General features: G+C 46.0%; 1 protein-coding gene across 1 annotated transcript in view; it reads left to right on the plus strand.

Annotated features, from left to right (window-relative positions):
- LOC127581248 (uncharacterized) overlaps positions 1-19,257 on the plus strand; it is a 195,530-nt gene that overhangs the window by 60,635 nt on the left and 115,638 nt on the right. Inside the window, exon 6 of the mRNA XM_052035449.1 lies at positions 7,381-7,598. Within this exon, the coding sequence (XP_051891409.1) occupies positions 7,381-7,598 (218 nt within the window). The remainder of the gene's footprint in view (positions 1-7,380; positions 7,599-19,257) is intronic.

The following is a 19,257-nucleotide window of genomic DNA, read 5'->3' on the forward strand; positions in this document are numbered from 1 at the left end:
ACATCTCATCCGGTCCCGGCGACTTATCCAACTTGATGCTTTCCAAAAGTTCCAGCACCTCCTCTTTCCTAATATCTACATGCTCAAGCTTTTCAGCCTGCTGCAAGTCCTCACTACAAATGCCCAGATCTTTTTCCATAGTGAATACTGATGTAAAATAATCATTAAGTACCTCTGCTATTTCTTCCGGATCCATACACACTTTCCCACTGCTGCACTTGGTAGGCCCTATTCTTTCGCATCCTATCCTCTTGCTCTTCACATACTTGTAGAATGCCTTGGGGTTTTCCTTAATCCTGCCCGCCAAGGCCTTCTCATGTTCCCTTCTGGCTCTCCTAATTTCCTTCTTAAGCTCCTTCTTGTTAGCCTTATACTCTTCCAGATCTCTAACATTACCTAGCTCTCTGTACCTTTTGTAAGCTTTTCTTTTTCTTTTGACTAGATTTATTGTAGCCTTTGTACACCACAGCTCCAGTATCCTCTCGTGACTCCCCTGTCTCATTGGAACATGCCTATGCAGAACTCCACCCAAATATTCCCTGAATATTTTCCATATTTCTTCTGTACTTTTCCCTGAGAACATCTGTTCCCTATTTAATCTTCCAATTTACTGCCTGAGAGCCTCTTAATTCCCTTTACTCCAAGTAAACACCTTTCTAGTCCGTCTGTTCCTATCTCTCTCCAATGCTATCGTAAAGGAGATAGAATTATGATCACTATCTCCAAAATGCTCTCCCACTGAGAGATCTGACACCTGACCAGGTTCATTTCCCAATACCAAACCAAGCACAGCCCCTCCTCTTGTAGGCTTATCTACATATTGGGTCAAGAATCCTTCCTGAACACACTTAACAAACTCCACCCCATCTAAACCCCTCACTGTCTGGACATGCCAATCGATGTTTGGGAAATTAAGATCCCCCATCACAACAACTCTGTTATTCTCACTCCTTTCTAGGATCTGTTTACCTATCTGCTCCTCAATAACCCTGTCACTGTTGGACAGCCTACAATAAACACCCAGTAAAGTTATTGACCCCTTCCTGTTCCTAACCTCCACCCACAGAGACTCCGTAGACAGTCCCTCCATGATTTCCACCTTTTCTGCAGCCGTGACACTATCTCAGATCAACAGTGCCACTCCCCCACCTTTTTTGCCTCCCTCCCTGTCCTTTCTGAAACATCTAAAACCCGGCACTTGAAGTAACCATTCCAGTCCCTCAGCCATCCAAGTCTCTGTAATGGCCACCACATCGTAGCTCCAAGTATTTATCCAAGCTCTAAGCTCATCCGCCTTGTTCACAATACTCCTTGCATTAAAATAGACACATCTCAAACCAGTCTGAGCATGTCCCTTCTCTATCACCTGCCTATCCTCCCTCTTGTACCTACTACTAGCTTTCTCTGTTTGAGAGCCAAGCACCTCTTCCCCAGTCTCTCCAGTTTGGATCCCACCCCCCAACAATTCTAGCCTTAGCAAACCTCCCCGCCAGGATATTGGTCCCCCTGGGATTCAAGTGCAACCTATTCTCTTTGTACAGGTCATACCTGCCCTAAAAGAGGCCCCAGTGATCCAGAAATCTGAATCCCTGCCCCTTACTCCAATCCCTCAGCCACGCATTTAACCTCCACCTCATTCTATTCCTATACTCACTGTCATGTGGCACAGGCAGTAATCCTGAAATTACTACCTTTGCTTCTCAACTTCCTTCCTAACTCCCTATAGTCTTTTTTCAGGAACTCATCCCTTTTCTTACCTATGTTGTTGGTACCAATATGTACCACGACCTCTGGCTGTTCTTCCTCCCTCTGCAGGATATCTTGGACGCGGTCTGAAACATCCCAGACCCTGGCACCTGGGAGGCAAACTACCTTCCGAGTTTCTTTCCTGCGTCCACAGAATCGCCTGTCTGCCTACCTAACTATAGAGTCCCCTATCACTGCTGCCCTCCTCTCTCCCTCCCTACCCTTCTGAGCCACAGGGCTGGACTCTGTGCCAGAGACACTGCCACTTTTGCTTCCCCCAGGTAGGCTGTCTCCCCCAACAGTACTCAAGCAGGAGTACTGTTGTCAAGGGGTACAGCCACAGGGGTACTCTCTAGTACCTGACTCTTCCTCGTCCCCCTCCTGACTGTGGCCCACTTGCCTGACCTCCGTGGCCCCAGTGTGACCACCTGCCCATAACTACTTTCTGTCACTTCCTTATTCTCCCTGACCATACGAAGGTCATCGAGCTGCATCTCCAGTTCCCTAACACTGTCCCTTAGGAGCTGCAGCTCGACACACTGGGTGCAGATGTAGCCTTCCCGGAGGCAGGGACGCTTCGGGAACTCCCACATCTGACACCGAGTACAGGAAACCGCACTCATACTACTTCCTTTCCTCAAGGCAATATAGGAGAGGTCTAGAGGGCTATAGGCCAAATGCCGACAGATGGGACCAGCTCACTGGGCAACACAGTTGGCGTGGACCAGTTGGGCTGAAGAGCTTTTTTCCATGCTATATGACTCTATGTCTTAGACCACATATGAATTAGCAGGGAGGAGGTATTGGAGGCCTTAAAGTGCATTAAGGTGGATAAATCCCCAGGGCCTGACCTGGTGCATTCTCGGACCTTGTGGGAAGCTAGAGAAGAAATTGTGGAGCCCTTGCAGAGATTTTTGTTTCATTTCTGGCAACAGGTGACGTTCTGGAGGACCGGAGAGTGGCTAATGTGGTGCCATTGTTTAAAAAGGGTAGCAAAAACAAGCCAGGAAGCTACAGGCCAGTGAGTCTGACATCAGTGGTGGGTAAATTGCTGGAGGGAATTCTGAGGGACAGGCTCTATGAACACTTGGAGAGACAGGGTCTGATTTGGGACAGTCAGCGTGACTTTGTGCATGGGAAGTTGTGTCTGACAAATCTCTTGGAGTTCTTCGAGCAGGTAACCAAGAGGGTAGATGAGGGCAATGGATGTTGTCTCTATGGACTTTAGCAAGGCCTTTGACAAGGTCCCTCATGGCAGGCTTGTCTGGAAGGATAGATCGCATGGGATTCAGGGGGAGATAGCGGATTGGATTCATAATTGGCTCAGTGGTGGGGTGCAGAGGGTGATGGTTGAAGGTTGTTTCTTGGACTGGAGGCCTGTGTCCAGTCATGTGCCATGGGGATCAGCGCTGGGATCTCTGTTGTTTGTAATTTATATGAACGATTTTGATGTGAATGTACAAGGCATGGTTAGTAAGTTGGCAGATGATACTAAAATTGGTGGTACTGTAGATAGTGTAAAAAGGTTATGAAAAATTACAAGGGGATCTTGATCAGCTCAGTATATGGGCTGAGGATTGGCAGATGGCTTTCAATCCAGAATAATCTGAGGTATTGCATTTTGGGAGATCAAACCAGGGTAGGCCTTATACATTGAAAGGTGGGGCCCTGTGAGGTGTTATGGAACAGAGGGACCTAGGAATGCAAGTGCACAGTTTGCTGAAAGCAGCATCACAGGTAACTAGGGTGGTTAAGAAGGCGATGGCTTGCTGGCCTTCAGTTGGGGCACTGAGTATAGGAGTTGGGAAGTTGTGTTGCCATTATATAAGATGTTGCTGAGGCCTCATTTGGAGTATCATGTACAGTTTTGTTCACCCTGTTTTAGGAAAGATGTTGTTAAACTAGCGAGCACATCGTCTTTTTCCCAGGGAGGAGGTGATAAAAACAAGAGGACATAGGTTTAAGATCAGAGGTGAGAGCTTTAAAAGGGACATCAGGGGTAACTTTTTCACATGAAGAGTGGTGCATATTCGGAATGAGCTCCCAGAAATAGTGGTTGAGGCAGGCACATTAGCAACGATTAAAAGCCATCTAGCTAAGTATGTGGATAGGAGAGGTTTAGAGGGCTATGGGCCAAACGCGAGCAACTGGGACTTGCTCGCTGGGCAACACAGTCGGCATGGACGAGTTGGGCCGAAGGGTTTGTTTCCACGCTATATGACTCTGTACTCTAGACTATGACTCCCACTAACATGGAATCAGCACAATCCCCCCTGCAAGGTATGAACACTAAGGAGGGAGTAGATAAGTCCAAAAGTGTGAAGTGATACATTTTGGGAAGTCAAATAAGGGGAGGACATATACAGTATTGGCCAGTGGACGCGCTGAAATCAAATACTATGTTTGAGGAATGTAGAATGACACTTAAATAGGCAAGGCATAGAAGGATATGATCCTAATGTGAGCAAATAGGATAGGAAAAGGTAAGGCGAAAAGGTCTGTATGGATGTGGTGGGCCAAAAGGCTGTATATGACTCTAAATAGGGACATGGATCTGGATTCAGGCCCAGATGATTGGTCCAGACCCAGCACACACTCTGGGTCTCTGAAGCCTCTTTTTCAGAAGGATTTACAATGCATTTAAATTGGTAAGTTGGTTTATTATTGTCACATGTGCCAAGATACAGTGATTTCCAAAGTTTTCTGGTTTAATTTCAGATTTTCGACATCCACATAAGAAGATATCAATTTTCAACATTCAACATGAAAAGATATCAATTATCCTTTAGAAATAAAAGATTCTGAAGGATAATTGATTTCATTCAATAATAGATTTTAATCAAACTGGCAGCTCAATCTACCTTTTTTTTGAAGATGTTTCATATTTTAATAGTCATCCATGCATCAATAAGACTGCCTATTTTCACGCAACATTTAAAAGTGTTTAGGTAGCCACTTAAAAAAACACAGAAGGCTGAATGCTAGGAAGTAGGGATGGTGGAGGTAGGCACTTGATGTCCAGCATGGACATGGGCTGAAGGGCCTGTTTCTATGCTGCATGACTGATCTCCATTTCATAGCCTGACTCTACTTTTGGCTCAGCCCATTTATTATGGAATCCCTCTTACATGCCTTTGATTTTTAAGTTAACTATTTTACTGGTCTCCTGACTAATCTCCTACCTTCCACTCCTAATAAACTTGAACATATCCAAAACTCTGTTCATATCCACTCCTTACTGAAGTTGAGGACTGCTGCATTCCAATCAGGTGACCCTGACCTTTACAAGAAATCAAGATACAACCTCCATAAAGCAATCAGGAATGCCAAGAGACAATACCGGTTCAAAATAGAGTCCCAGACCAGCCGTCAGTTGTGGCAGGGCTTACGTGCTAAAATCGGGCAGCATAGTCAACAACAGCGCATCCCTTCCTAATGAGCTTAACATATTCTATGCACATTTTGAACAGGAGGGGAGTGGTTTGTCACCACCCACCCTGACAGCCTCCAATGCAATTGAACCCATGGTCACCGTCGAGGATGTAAGACCAGTCTTCCAGAGAGTGAACCGGAGGAAAGCATCTGGCCCTGGCTGTGTGCTCAGATATCGTGCTGATCAGCTGGCAGGAGTATTTGCAGACATATTTAACCTCTCCCTGCTTCAATCTGGGGTTCCCACCTGTTTTAAGAAGACCACCATCATTCCAGTACCTAAGAAAAACAAGGTAATGTGCCTTAATGGCTACCAACAGGTGGCTCTGACATCCACCATCACAAAGTGCTTCGAGAGGCTGGTCATGGCATGCATTAACTCTAGCCTCCTGGAAAACCTCAACCCAATGCAATTCACCTCCCGCCAAAACAGGTCTACAGTGCACGGCATCTCCCTGGGCCTACACTCGTCTCTGGAGCATCTGGACAGTGAAGGCACCTATGTTAGACTATTGTTTATTGACTACAGCTCCCCCTTCAATACTATAATTCCAAGCAACCTCATCAACAACTCCGAGACCTGGGACTCAACACCTCCCTCTGCAACTAGATCCTTGACTTCCTGACCAACAGACTGCAATCAGTGAGGATAGGCAGCAAAACCTCCAGCACAGTTATTCTCAACACTGGTGCCCCACAAGGCTGTGTCCTCAGCCCTCTACTCCCTATATACTCATGACTGTGTGGCCAAACTCTGCTCTAACTCCATCTACAAGTTTGCAGATGATACCACCGTAGCAGGTGTATTTCAAACAGCGATGAGTCAGAGTGCAGAAAGGAGATAGAGAGCTTAGTGACATGGTGCCATGACAACAACTTTTCCCTAAATGTCAGCAAAATAAAAGAGCTGGTTATTGACTTCAGGAAAGGGTGCGGTATGCATGCACCTGTCTACATCAGTGGTGTTGAGGTTGAGAGCTTCAGGTTCCTTGGAGTGAACATCACCAATAGCCTGTCCTGATCCAACCATGTAGATGCCACAGCCAAGAAAGCTCGCCAGTACCTCTACTTCCTCAGGAGGCTAAAGAAATTTGGCATGTCCTCTTTGACACTCACCAACCTTTATCGATACACCATAGAAAGCATCTTATCTGGACGCATCACGACTTAGTATGGCAACTGATCTGCCCAGGACCACAAGTAACTGCAGAGAGTTGTGGACACAGCCCAGCATATCACAGAATCCAGCCTCCCCTCCATGGTCTCTGTCTATACCTCTCGCTGCCTTGGTGAAGCAGCCAGCATAATCAAAGACCCCACCCATCCGGGTCATTCTCTCTTCTCTCCCATCAGGCAGAAGAGCCTGAGGGCACATACCACCAGGCTCAAGGACAGCTTCTATCCCACTGTGATAAGGCTATTGAACGGTTCCCTTTACGATGAGATGGAGTCTTGACCTCACAATCTACCTTGTTATGACCTTGCACCTTACTGTCTACCTGCACTGCACTTCCCGGTAGCTGTGACACTTTACTCTGTATTCTGTTACTGTTTTTAGCCTGTACTACCTCAGTGCACTGTGTAATGAATTGATCTGTACGAACTATATACAAGACAAGCTTTTCACTGTACCTCAGTACAACTGACAATAACAAACCAATGCCAATATCATATCCTAAATTATGCCAAGACCTTTTTCAGCCTGATCAGCCAGCACCTTGATTCAAAACCGCTCATCCATGTTTACAAATCCCCCACAGTATCTCCATTCCCTATCTCTGTAACAACCTCTAGCCATACAATCTCTTTGTCGGCAGTTCCAACCTCTTGCTTGTTGCTCTTCCATTGGTGACCATATATTTAGCTGTCTCAGCCCTAGTGTCTATAATTTCTTTCCTAAGTTATTGCTCTTTTCTTGATTTGAGATTCTCCCTAATATCTGCCTCATTTACCAGAGTTTTAATAATTTTACCTACAATTTCTTTATATAGATCAATGTCAAATTTTGTTTGATTACACTCATTTGTGAAGCACCTTGGTATATTTAGTAACATTAAAGATGCTATATAGGTTCATCATTGCTGTTTTGGAAGTGTGCTAAATATGTGCCAGTCATTATACCCCAAATAATTGTTTTGTGTCAGTTGGTCACAGTTTATAAATGTATGCAAATTTGTTATAGCGTCATGAGTTTGCTTACAGATGCAGCCAAGGCCATGAAGAATGTCCTGTCTTACTACCAGAAGATTCAACCCTCCAGCAGCTGTCTTTCAGAAACAAACTATCTCCTGCTGGTTCCATTAGTACAGGTCTCCATAGCAGCAGCCACTCAGAACACAACGCTCAGTTTACTTAGCACTCAGCTGGTTGAAGCATATGTAACATTCATGGAGTGGTGGATGAAGCAACAGGTTAATCAGGTGTGTAAATGGAAAAGAACTGAAATAATTTAATTACACTAGATTGTCTTTAATGCTGATTGTAAGTAAAATCAATTAGTGATGCTTTTGGTTTGGAAAATGATGATGCAATTATCATCAAAAAAAAAGCGAAGGGAAGTCTTTGGTGTCTCGATCGGGACCGAGAAGTGAGCAGCCGAGGAATTCCGAAGAGATAAGTGTTTTTTTTTCTCTCCAATGGTTTTGGGGATAACGGGGAGTAACTGCACAGGCGCGTGACGTCAGTCGGAAGCGCACGCGCAGTTTAAAAAGACATCTGCCATATCCAGCGGGCAGCGTCGGAGCGGGCAGCGGAGTGAGTGGGAGCAGAGTGTTTTGGGCTTTGGCTCAAGGGGCTTTGGTGTAAAGGGGCAAGGCGGGAGAGTAGCTGGTAGGTAAAGGTAAGGTTTTACCTGTTATAAATTTTTAAGTAGGAAAACAAAACTAGGTAGGGGGAAAGAAAAGAATTAGTTCAGATGGAGGACATGGTGGTGTGCTGCAGCTGCTTGATGTGGGAGCTCATGGACCTTGCTGTGGTCCACGATGACCACATCTGCAGTAAGTGCTTGGGGCTGAAGGAACTTTGACTCAAAATTGATGAGCTGGAGTTGCAGCTTCAAACACTGCGGAGCATCAGGGAAGGAGAGAGTTATGTAGATACTGTGCATCAGGAGACAGTCACCCCCCTTAGAGCAGGTACTTCTGTGGTCCAGAAAGTAGATAGAAGGGTGACTGTCGGGAGAGAAAAGGAAAATGAAAACGAACAGGCAGATAGTGCAGAGGACCCCGGAGGCTGTTCCCCTCAATAACAGGTTTTCTGCTTTGGAGGCTATTGAGGGGGATGACTTGCAGGGATCAAGCAGCAGTAGCCAGGTCCCAGGGAAGGGAGGAGAAGAGGAAGGCAGTAGTGATAGGGGACTCAATAGTCAGGGAAACAAATAGGAGGTTCTGTGGCAGTGAGCATGAATGGTATGTTGCCTCCCAGGTGCCAGGGTCCGGGATGTCACTGATCGGATCCATAGGATTCTTGAGCGGGAAGGAGAACAGCCAGAAGTCATGGTTCATGTTGGTACCAACCACATAGTTAGGAAGAGGGATGAGGTCCTGAAAGGTGAGTTTAGGGAGCTAGGCAGAAGGCTGAAGAACAGGACCTCAAGGGTAGCAATCTCAGGATTCCTGCCAGTGCCATGTGATAGTGAAGGTAGGAATAGGAGGAGATGGCAAATAAATGCGTGGCTGAGAAGTTGGTGCAGCAGGGAAAGTTTTAGATTTTTGGATCATTGGGATCTCTTCTGGGGAAGGTGGGACCTGTACAGAGAGGACAGGTTACACCCGAACCTGAGGGGTGCCAATATTCTTGCAGCCAGGTTTGCTATCGTGGTTTGGGAGGGTTTAAACTAGTTTGAGAGGGGGATGGGAACCGGAGGAGTAGGTCAGAGGAAGAAGGGGATGGGGAAAAGTCAGATCTAACAGGTAGAGGAAGGAGAAGCAGAGTACAGGCTATAAAAAGTAGTAAGGTGGATGGGCTAAAGTGCATTTACTTAAATGCAAGAAGCATCAGGAATAAGGGAGATGAACTGAGAGCTTGGATAAGTCCATCGGACTACGATATCGTGGCTACTACAGAGGCATGGCTGACATCAGGACAGGAATGGATATTGAACATTCCTGGTTTTCAGTGTTTTAAAAGGGATAGGGAGGCGGGGAGAAGAGGAGGAGGGATGGCGATACTGGTCAGGGACACTATTACTGCTGCAGAAAGGGTGGATAATGCAGAAGGATCCTCTCGAGAGTCAATGTGGGTGGAAGTTAGGAACAAGAAAGGAGCAGTTACTCTACTGGGAGTATTAGGGACACTGAGGAGCAGATTGGGAGGCAGATTTTGGAAAGATGCAAAAATCACAGGGTTATTATCGTGGGAGACTACAACTTCCCAAATATTGATTGGCACCTGCTTAGTGCCAAAGGTTTAGATGGAGCGGAGTTAGCTAAGTGTGTCCAGGACAGATTCCTGTCACAGTATGTTGACAGGCCAACTAGAGGGACTGCCATATTAGATCTAGTTTTAGGTAATGAACTGGGTAAGGTGACAGATCTATCGGTGGGTGAGCATTTAGGGAAATGCGACCACTGCTTCATAACCTTTAGCATTGTCATGGACAGGGATAGGAATAAAGAGGACAGGAAGATATTTAACCATAGAACCATAGAACAATACGGCACAATACAGTCCCTTCGGCCCACCATGTTGTGCCACCCTTCAAACCACACCTAAGACTATCTAACCCCTTCCTCCCACATATCCCTCTAACTTAAATTCCTCCATATCCTTATCTAACAATCTCTCGAACGTCCAATGTATCAGTCTCCACCACCACCCCAGGCAGCGCATTCCATGCACCAACCACTCTCTGGGTGAAAAACCTCCCTCTGACATCACCCTTAAACTTCCCACCCAATACCTTAAAGCCATGTCCTCTTGTTATGAGCATTGGCGTCCTGGAAAAGAGGTGCTGGCTGTCCACTCTATCTATTCCTCTCAATATCTTGTATATCTCTATCATGTCTCCCCTCATCCTTCTCTCCAATGAGTAAAGCCCTAGCTCCTTTAGTCTCTCCTCATAATCCATACTCTCTAATCCAGGCAGCATCCTGGTAAATCTCCTCTGCACCCTTTCCAACGCCTTCATATCCTTCCTGTAAGGAGGTGACCAGAACTGGGCACAGTACTCTAAGTGTGGTCCAACCAGAGTTTTGTAAAGCTGTATCATCACTTCGCGGCTCTTAAACTGGATCCCCTGACTTAAGAAAGCTAATATCCCATAAGCTTTCTTAACTACCCTATCCATCTGTGAGGCAACTTTCAGTGATCTGTGGATATGAACCCCCAGATCGCTCTGCTCCTCTACACTGCCCAGAATCCTGCCATTTACTTTGTACTCCGCATTGGAGTTTGTCCTTCCAAAGAGTACTACCTCACACTTCTCTGGATTGAACTCCATCTGCCACTTGTCAGCCCAGCTCTGCATCCTATCAATTTCCCTCTGCAAGCTTCGACAGCCCTCCACACTATCCACAACACCACCAATCTTTGTGTCCTCTGCAAACTTGCCAACCCACCCTTCTAGCCCCCTCATCCAAGTCATTAATAAAAATCACAAAAAGTAGAGGTCCCAAAACCGATCCTTGTGGGACACAGCTAGTCACAGCCCTCCACTCTGAATGCACTCCCTCCACCACAACCCTCTGCTTTCTACATGCAAGCCAATTTTGAATTCACACGGCCAAGCCTCCCTGGATCCCATGCCCTCTGACCTTCTGAAGAAGCCTACCATGTGGAACCTTGTCAAATGCCTTACTAAAATCTATGTAGACCACATCTACTGCACTACCCTCATCAATCTGCCTGGTCACTTCCTCAAAGAATCCTATCAGGCTTGTGAGACATGATCTGCCCTTCAGAAAGCCATGCTGGCTGTCCCTAATCAGACAATGATTCTCTAAATGCTCACAGATCCTATCTCTAAGAATCCTTTCCAACAGCTTGCCCACCACAGACATGAGGCTCACTGGTCTATAATTCCCTGGACTATCCCTACTACCTTTTTTGAATAAAGGGACAGCATTTGCCACCCTCCAATCTTCTGCTACCATTCCTATGGACAATGAGGACTCAAAGATCCTAGCCAACAGTTCAGCAATCCCCTCCCTTGCCTCGTGGAGCAGCCTGGGGAACATTCCGTTAGGCCCCGGGGACTTATCTGTCCTAATATTTTCTAACAGCTCCAACACATTCTCTCTCTTGATATCAACATGCTCTAGAACATTAACCTTACCAACACTGTCCTCAGTGTCATCAAGGCCCCTCTCCTTGGTGAATACTGAAGAGAAGTATTTGTTGAGAACCTCACCCACCTTCACAGCTTCCAGGCACATCCTCCCACCTTTGTCTGTCATCGGTCCTACCTTTACTTTCATCATCCTTCTGCTCTTCACATGAGTGAGAAAAGCCTTGGGATTTTCCTTAACCCTACTCGCCAAGGCCTTTTCATGTCCCCTTCTTGCTCTCCTCAGCCCCTTCTTAAGTTCCTTCCTTGCTACCCTATATTCCTCATGAGCCCTATCTGATTCTTGCTGCCTATACCTTATGTACGCTGCCTTCTTCCTCCTAACTAGTTGTTCCACCTCTCTTGTCACCCATGGTTCCTTCACCCTGCCATTCTTTCTCTGCCTCACCGGGACAAATTTATCCCTAACATCGTGCAAGAGATCCCTGAACAACAACCACATCTCCATAGTACATTTCCCTTCAAAAATGTCATCCCAATTTACACTCGCAAGTTCTAGCCTTATAGCCTCATAATTTGCCCTTCCCCAATTAAATATCTTCCTGTCCTCTTTGCCCCTATCCTTGTCCATGATAATGCTAAAGGTTAGGGAGCAGTGATCACTGTCCCCCAAATGGTCACCCACTGAGAGATTTGTCATCTGACCCGGTTCATAACCTAATACTAGATCTAATATGGCATTCCCTCTAGTCAGCCTGTCAACATACTGTGACAGGAATCTGTCCTGGACACACTTAACAAACTCTGCCCTGTCTAAACCTGTGGTACTAAGCAGGTGCCAATCAATATTTGGGAAGTTGAAGTCTCCCATGATAACAATCCTGTTATTCTTGCACCTTTCCAAAATCTGCCTCCTAATCTGCTCCTCAGTATCCCTGCTGCTACCGGGGGCCCTATAGAATACTCCCAGTAGAGTAACTGCTCCTTTCTTATTCCTAACTTCCACCCATACTGACTCTAGAGATGATCCTTCTACATTATCCACCCTTTCTTCAGCTGTAATAGTGTCCCTGACCAGTAACGTCACCCCTCCTCCTCTTCTCCCCCCCTCCCTATCCCTTTTAAAACACTGAAATCCAGGAATATTCAATATCCATTGGTGACAGCCAAGTCTCTGCAAGAGCCACAATATCATAGTCCCATGTACTTATTCAAAAGTTCATCACCCTTATTCCTGATGCTTCTTGCATTTAAGTAAATGCACCTTAGTCCATCCACCTTTCTACTTTTACACCCTATACTCTGATTCTCCTTCCTCAAAGCCTCTCTACATGTTAGATCTGAATTTACCCCATGCACTTCTCCCACTGACCTACCCCTCTGGTTCCCATCCCCCTCGAACATTGTGGGGGATCCTGTGCTGTACTGAACATCGAACAGTACAGCACAGGAAAAGGCATTTCGGCCCACGATGTTGCGCAGAATATGATACCAAATTAAACTAAATCCCTTCTGCCTGCACATGATCCATATCCCTCCATTCCCTGTATATTCATTTGTCCATCTAAAAGCCTATCATATCTGTTTCCACCACTACCCCTGGCAGCCTGTTCCAGGCACCTACCACTCTGTGTGTAAAAAAAAACTTGGCATGGACATCTCCTTTAAACTCCCCTCCCTACCCCCTCACCTTAAATACACACCCTCTTGTATTTGACATTTCTACTCTGGGTAAAAAAGATTCTGACTGTCTACTCTATCTATACCTCTAATAATTTTATTAGCTTCTGTCAGGTCTCCCCTCAGCCTACAATGCTCCAAAGAAAACAACCTATCATGGAGTCAGAGCCCAGAAACTAGCTCTCTGGCCCAATTGATTCATACCGACCCAAGATTCTCATCTAGGCTCGTCCCATTTGCCTGCTCTTGGCTCATATCCCTCCATGTGCCTCTCCAAGTACCCTTCAAACATTGTTAATGTACCTGCCTCAACTACTTCCCCTCACAACTCACTCCATATACTGACCACTCTCTAGGTGAAAAAGTTACCCATCAGGTTCCCTTCAAATCTCTCCCCTCTCATATTAAACCTATTGTCCTCTAGTTCTTGATTCTCCAACCCTGGGGAAAAGATTGTATGTATGCATTCACCCTACCTATGCCCCTCATAATTTTATCTACAAGATCATCCCTCATTCTCCTACACTCAATAAATAAAGTCCCACCCTGCTCAACCTCTGTCCATAACTCAGTCCCTTGAGTCTCGGCAACACCCTCATAAATCTGCTCTGCACTCTTTCCAGTTCAATGGCATCTTTCCTATAGCAGGGTGACCAAAATTGAAAACAATATTCCAAATATGGCATCACCAATGTCTTGTACAACTGCAACTTAACATCCCAACTTCTATACTCAATGCCCAGACTGATGTAGGCCAGCATGCCAACAGTCTTCTTCACCACCCTGTCTACCTGCGACACTACTTTCAGGGAACCATGTACTTGTAACTCCCAAGTCCCTTTGTTCTACAATACTCCCCAGGGCCTACCATTCACAAGAGACCTACCCTCATTTGCCTTCCCAAAACGCAGCACCTCACACTTGTCTGAATTAAACTCCATTTACCATTCCTCTGCCCACTTATGTAACTGATCAAGATTCCCCTGTAAATCCTGATTACGATCTTAACTATTTTCACTGTCAATGATGCCACCTATTATAGTGTCGTCTGCAAACTTACTAACCATGCCTTGCACATTCTCATCCAATTCATTGATGTAGATATAATGATGCGCCTAACAACGAGCCCTGGGGAACACCACTAGTCACAGTTCTCCAATCCGAAAAACAAACTTCCACCATCACCCTCTACTTCCTAACATCAAGCCAATTAAAGAATTGGAGCTAAACTTAGACGTACTTCTGGTCATCCGGGATGCTGAAACCATCATAGACAAAAGCTTTGGTGAGGTGGTCACACCTTAGGTGCAGGCTGCAGATAGTTGGGTGACCACCAGGAGAGGTAAGGGAAGGTACCCCTGTGGCCGTTCCCCTCAGCAACAGGTATATCCCTTTGGATACTGCTGGGGGAGGCCTTTCTGGGCACAGCAGCAGTAGCCAGGTTGGTGGAACTGAGACTGGCTCTGTGGTTCAGCAGGTAAGGCAGAAGTCAGGCAGGGGGTGGTAGTGATAGGAGAGGATAGTTAGGGCCATGGCATCTTTTTGCAGCTACCATTGGGCAGGAGGTACAAAAGTCTGAAGTCCCACACCACCAGGTTCAAGGACAGCTGCTTTCCTTCAACCAATCAATTCTTGAACCATAGAACACTACAGCACAGAAAACAGGCCATTCAGCCCTTCTAGTCTGTGCCAAAACTTTATTTCACTAGTCCCATTTACCTGCACCCAGTCCATAACCCTCCAGATCTCTCCCGTCCATGTATCTATCCAATTTATTCTTAAAATTTAAGAGTGAGCCCACATTTACCACATCAGCTGGCAGCCCGTTCCACACTCCCACCACTCTCTGAGTGAAGAGGTTCCCCCTAAACCTTTCCCCTTTCACTCTAAAGCCATGTCCTCTCGTACTTATCTCTCCCAATCTAGGTGGAAAGAGCCTACTCGCATTTACTCTGTCTATACCCCTCATAATTTTGTAAACCTCTATCAAATCTCCCCTCATTCTTCTACGCTCCAAGGAATAAAGTCCTAACCTGTTCAATCTTTCCCTGTAACTCAACTCCTGAAGACCCAGCAACATTCTAGTAAATCTCCTCTGCACTCTTTCAATCTTACTGATATCCTTCCTGTAGTTAGGTGACCAGAACTGCACACAATACTCCAAATCCGGCCAAATCCTAATCGCGACTGTTTAGCAACACTCTGACCATTTGGATCACTTTGCACTGAAATGGACTTTGTTTTTTTTTAATTCTAATTGTGGTCTTTCTTGTCAAAATTGTGGAAAATTTATGTTTTCTTGTGAATGCTGCTTATATCATGATATGTATCTGTGATGCTGCTGCAAATAAGTTTTTCATTGCACCTGTGCATACATGTATGTGAAAAACACTATGATGCTGGAGGAACTCAGCAGGCCAGGCAGCATCTGTGGAGAAAAGCAGGCAGTCAATGGCTAGGAAAGGGAAGAAGAGAACTATAGAACGATACAGCACAATACAGGCCCTTCGGCCCACCATGTTGTGCCAACCTTCAAACCACTCCTAAGACTATCTAACCCCTTCCTCCCATATATCCCTCTATCTTAAATTCCTCCATATGCTTATCTAACAATCTCTTGAACTTGACCAACGTATCAGCCTCCACCACCACCCCAGGCAGCGCATTCCATGCACCAACCACTCTCTGGGTGAAAAACCTCCCTCTGACGTCTCCCTTGAACTTCCCACCCATTACCTTAAAGCCATGCCCTCTTGTATTGAGCATTGGTGCCCTGGGAAAGAGGCGCTGGCTGTCCACTATATCTATTCCTCTTAATATTTTGTATACCTCTATCATGTCTCCCCTCATCCTCCTTCTCTCCAATGAGTAAAGCCCTAATAAGCTGCAAGGTTCCAAGACAGAAAATGGGGTGCTGTTCGTCCAGTTTGCTCTTGAAATTCTCCCGGCAGTGGAGGAGGCCAAGGACTGACATATTAGTGATCATGTGGAAGGGGAAGTTGAAGTGACTGGCAATGGGGAGATGCCGATCACAGTTACGGACGGAGTGCAGATGTTCTGCGAAGCGGTCACCTAGTCTGCGTTTGGTCTCACCAGTGTAGAGGAGGCCACACTTGGAGCACTGAATGCAGTAGATAATATTAAGGGAGGTGCTGGTGAATCTCTGTCTCCTGGCAGTGGAGGAGGCAGAGGACTCCTGGCAGTGGAACCTTTCTGTCTTGGAACCTTGCAGCTTAATGGCACGAGCATTGAATTCTCCCACTTTAAGTAATCCCCATCCCCTTTCCCCACAAACCTCTCCCCCCCCCCTCCCAACCATGCTTCTGTTCTTCTTCCCTTTCCTAGCCTATCTTTTTTTCTACCTTTTTTTCCTTTGTCTCCTTATCTTTGACCCATCCCCCAGTGGATCTGCTCTCTCCACCTCCTCCTATCACTATGTCTTACCTGCATCTACCTATCATCATCTTGTGCCCACCCCGCCTTCCATCTTTTGTCCACCTATCACTGCTCTGTTTTTCCCTCTTATATATTGGGCTTCCCCTTTTCCTATCTTCAGTTTTGAAGAAGGGTCCTGACCCGAAACGTTGACTGCCTGCTTTTCTCCACAGATGCTGCCTGGCCTGCTTCGTTCCTCCAGCATCATTGTGTTTTTCAAATGGATTCCAGCATCTGCAGTCCATGTACAGTTTCTCTGTACATACGTGTACTTGTGCATATAACAATAAACTCGACATTGACTCTTGCTTTTGACAGACAGGAGATTCTGTGGTCGCAGAAGAGACACCAGGATGGTGTGCTGCCTCCCAGGTGCAAGGGTCAGGGATCTCTCAGAGTGACTGCAGAATGTTCTCAAGGGGGAGGGTGAGCATCCAGAGGTAGTGGTTCATGTTGGTAGCAATGTAGATAGAAAGAAGGATGAGGTCCCGTGTAGTGCGTATAGGGAGTTAGGAGAGAACCTAAGATGCAGGTTCTCCGTGGTAGTTCATAGAATATACATAGAAGATAGAATATTACAGCACAGTACAGGCCCTTCAGCCCACAATGTTGTGCTGACATTTTATCCTGCTCTAGTAATCTTTGGCTTACTCCCAGTGCCACGTGCTAGTGAGGATAAAAATAGAAAGATAGCTCAGATGAATGCGTGGCTGAGGAGCTGGTGCAGGGGGCAGGGATTCAAGTTCTTGGATCATTGGAATCTTTTCTGGGGTAAGAGTGACCTGTACAAGAGAGATGAGTTGCACGTGAACTGGAGGGGGACTAATATCCTGGCTTGGAGATTTGCTCGTACTACTTGGGAAGGTTTAAACTGGAGTGGCGGGTGGGGGGGCTGACCTGAGCAGTAGAGTGGCTGATGAGAAATCAGGGGATAACACTGTAGCCAATGAGAGCATTGGCTGCAGTGTTATCAGGATAAGCAGCAGCACAGTAAAGGGAGAGAAAATATTGTTGGTTTAAATTGCTTTTATTTCAGATAAGGCAGATGAACCAGGGCATAGATTGGCTCTGGGAACTGGGATATTATAGCCATAACAGAAACATAGCTGAAGGAAGGGCAGGACTGGCAGCTCATTGCTCCAGGATGCAGATGCTACAGGCGTGACAGAGGTGCAAGTAAGAGAGGAGGGGGAATTGCTTTCTTGATGAAAGACAACATAACAACGGTCCTTGGAGAGGATATTCTTGCAGGATCATCCAGTGAGTCCGTATGAGTAGAACTTAGAAACAAGAAGGAGATGGTCACTGATGGGATTGTAATATAGCACCCCCCGCCCCCCCACCAAGAGTGGGAATTGGTGGAGCAGATACGTGGAGAGATTGCAGCTAATTGTAAACATAATAGGGTAGTATTAGGGGGAGATTTTAACTTCCTTAATATTGACTGGGCCAACCATAGTGTAAAAGGCTCGGATGGGGTGGAATTTGTGAAATGTGTCCAAGAAAAGTATCAATATATGGAGGGAACTACTGGAGAGGGACCTTCTCCTGGGGTATGAGGTGGGGCAAGTGGCGGAAATGTCTGTTGGCGAGCACTTTGGGTTTAGTGACCATGATTCTATTAGTTTTAAAGTAGTTACGGAAAAGGATACGACCAATTCACAGGTTAAGGTTCTAAACTGGGGCAGAGCAAATTTTGGAGCCATTAGGCGGCATCTTGCTGTGGTTGATTGAGGGAGATTGTTTGCGGGGAAAGGAACGTCTGCCAAGTAGGACGCCTTTAAAAGTGTGATGTCAAGAGAACAGGGCCTGCATGTTCCTGATCAAATGAAGGGCAAGGCTGGCAGGTTTTGGGAACTCTAGTTGACAAGAGATATTAAGACTCTGGATAAGAAAAAGAGCATAAGCAATTGGAAACTAGTGAATCTCTTGATGACCACAAGAAGTGTTGGAGGGCAAAAAGAGGATATGAGAAGGACCTGGCAGGCAAGGTGAGGCAAAATCCCAAGATTCCACAGGGTGGCTACGGAGAAAATAGGTTCATTAAAAATCAGCATGGCCGACTGTGTGTGAAACAAAAGGAAATGGGTGAGATCTTTAGTGAATATTTCTCTTCAGTTTTTACTGTGTAAAAAAAACAATGGAAACTAAGGAAACAGGGAAAATGAGTGGTGATGTCTTGGACCACATACGACTTAGCAGGGAGGAGGTATTGGAGGCCTTAAAGTGCATTAAGGAGAATAAATCCCCAGGGTCAGACCTGATGCATTCTCAGACTTCATGGGAAGCTAAAGAAACAATTGCAGAGGCCCTTGCAGAGATTTTTGCTTCATCTCTGGCCACAGATGAGGTTCTGGAGGACTGGAGTGCTGGAGAGAGTGCAGAGGAGTTTCACCAGGATGTTGCCTGAAATGAGAGGAGACTGGAGAAGTTAGGTTTTTCTCCCTGGAGCAAAGGAGGTTAAGAGGGAAGATGATTGAGGTATATAAAACTATGAGGGGTATAAATATAGCAGACTGCGTGATACTTTTCTCCACATCAGAGGAAGATAAAATTGGAGGACAGAGATTTAGGGTAAGAAGGAGGAGATTCAGAATGGATATCAGGGAAACCTTCTTCACCCAGAGAGTGCTAAGTACCTGCTTGAGAGAGTGATTGAAGCTGGGTTGCTGATCGCATTTAAGAACTGTCCAGATGAACCCTTAAGTCCCTTAAGAATAGAGGACTACAGACCAAGT

The sequence above is a fragment of the Pristis pectinata genome, chromosome 21 (genome assembly GCF_009764475.1).
Source record: "Pristis pectinata isolate sPriPec2 chromosome 21, sPriPec2.1.pri, whole genome shotgun sequence".
NCBI lineage: Eukaryota > Metazoa > Chordata > Chondrichthyes > Rhinopristiformes > Pristidae > Pristis > Pristis pectinata.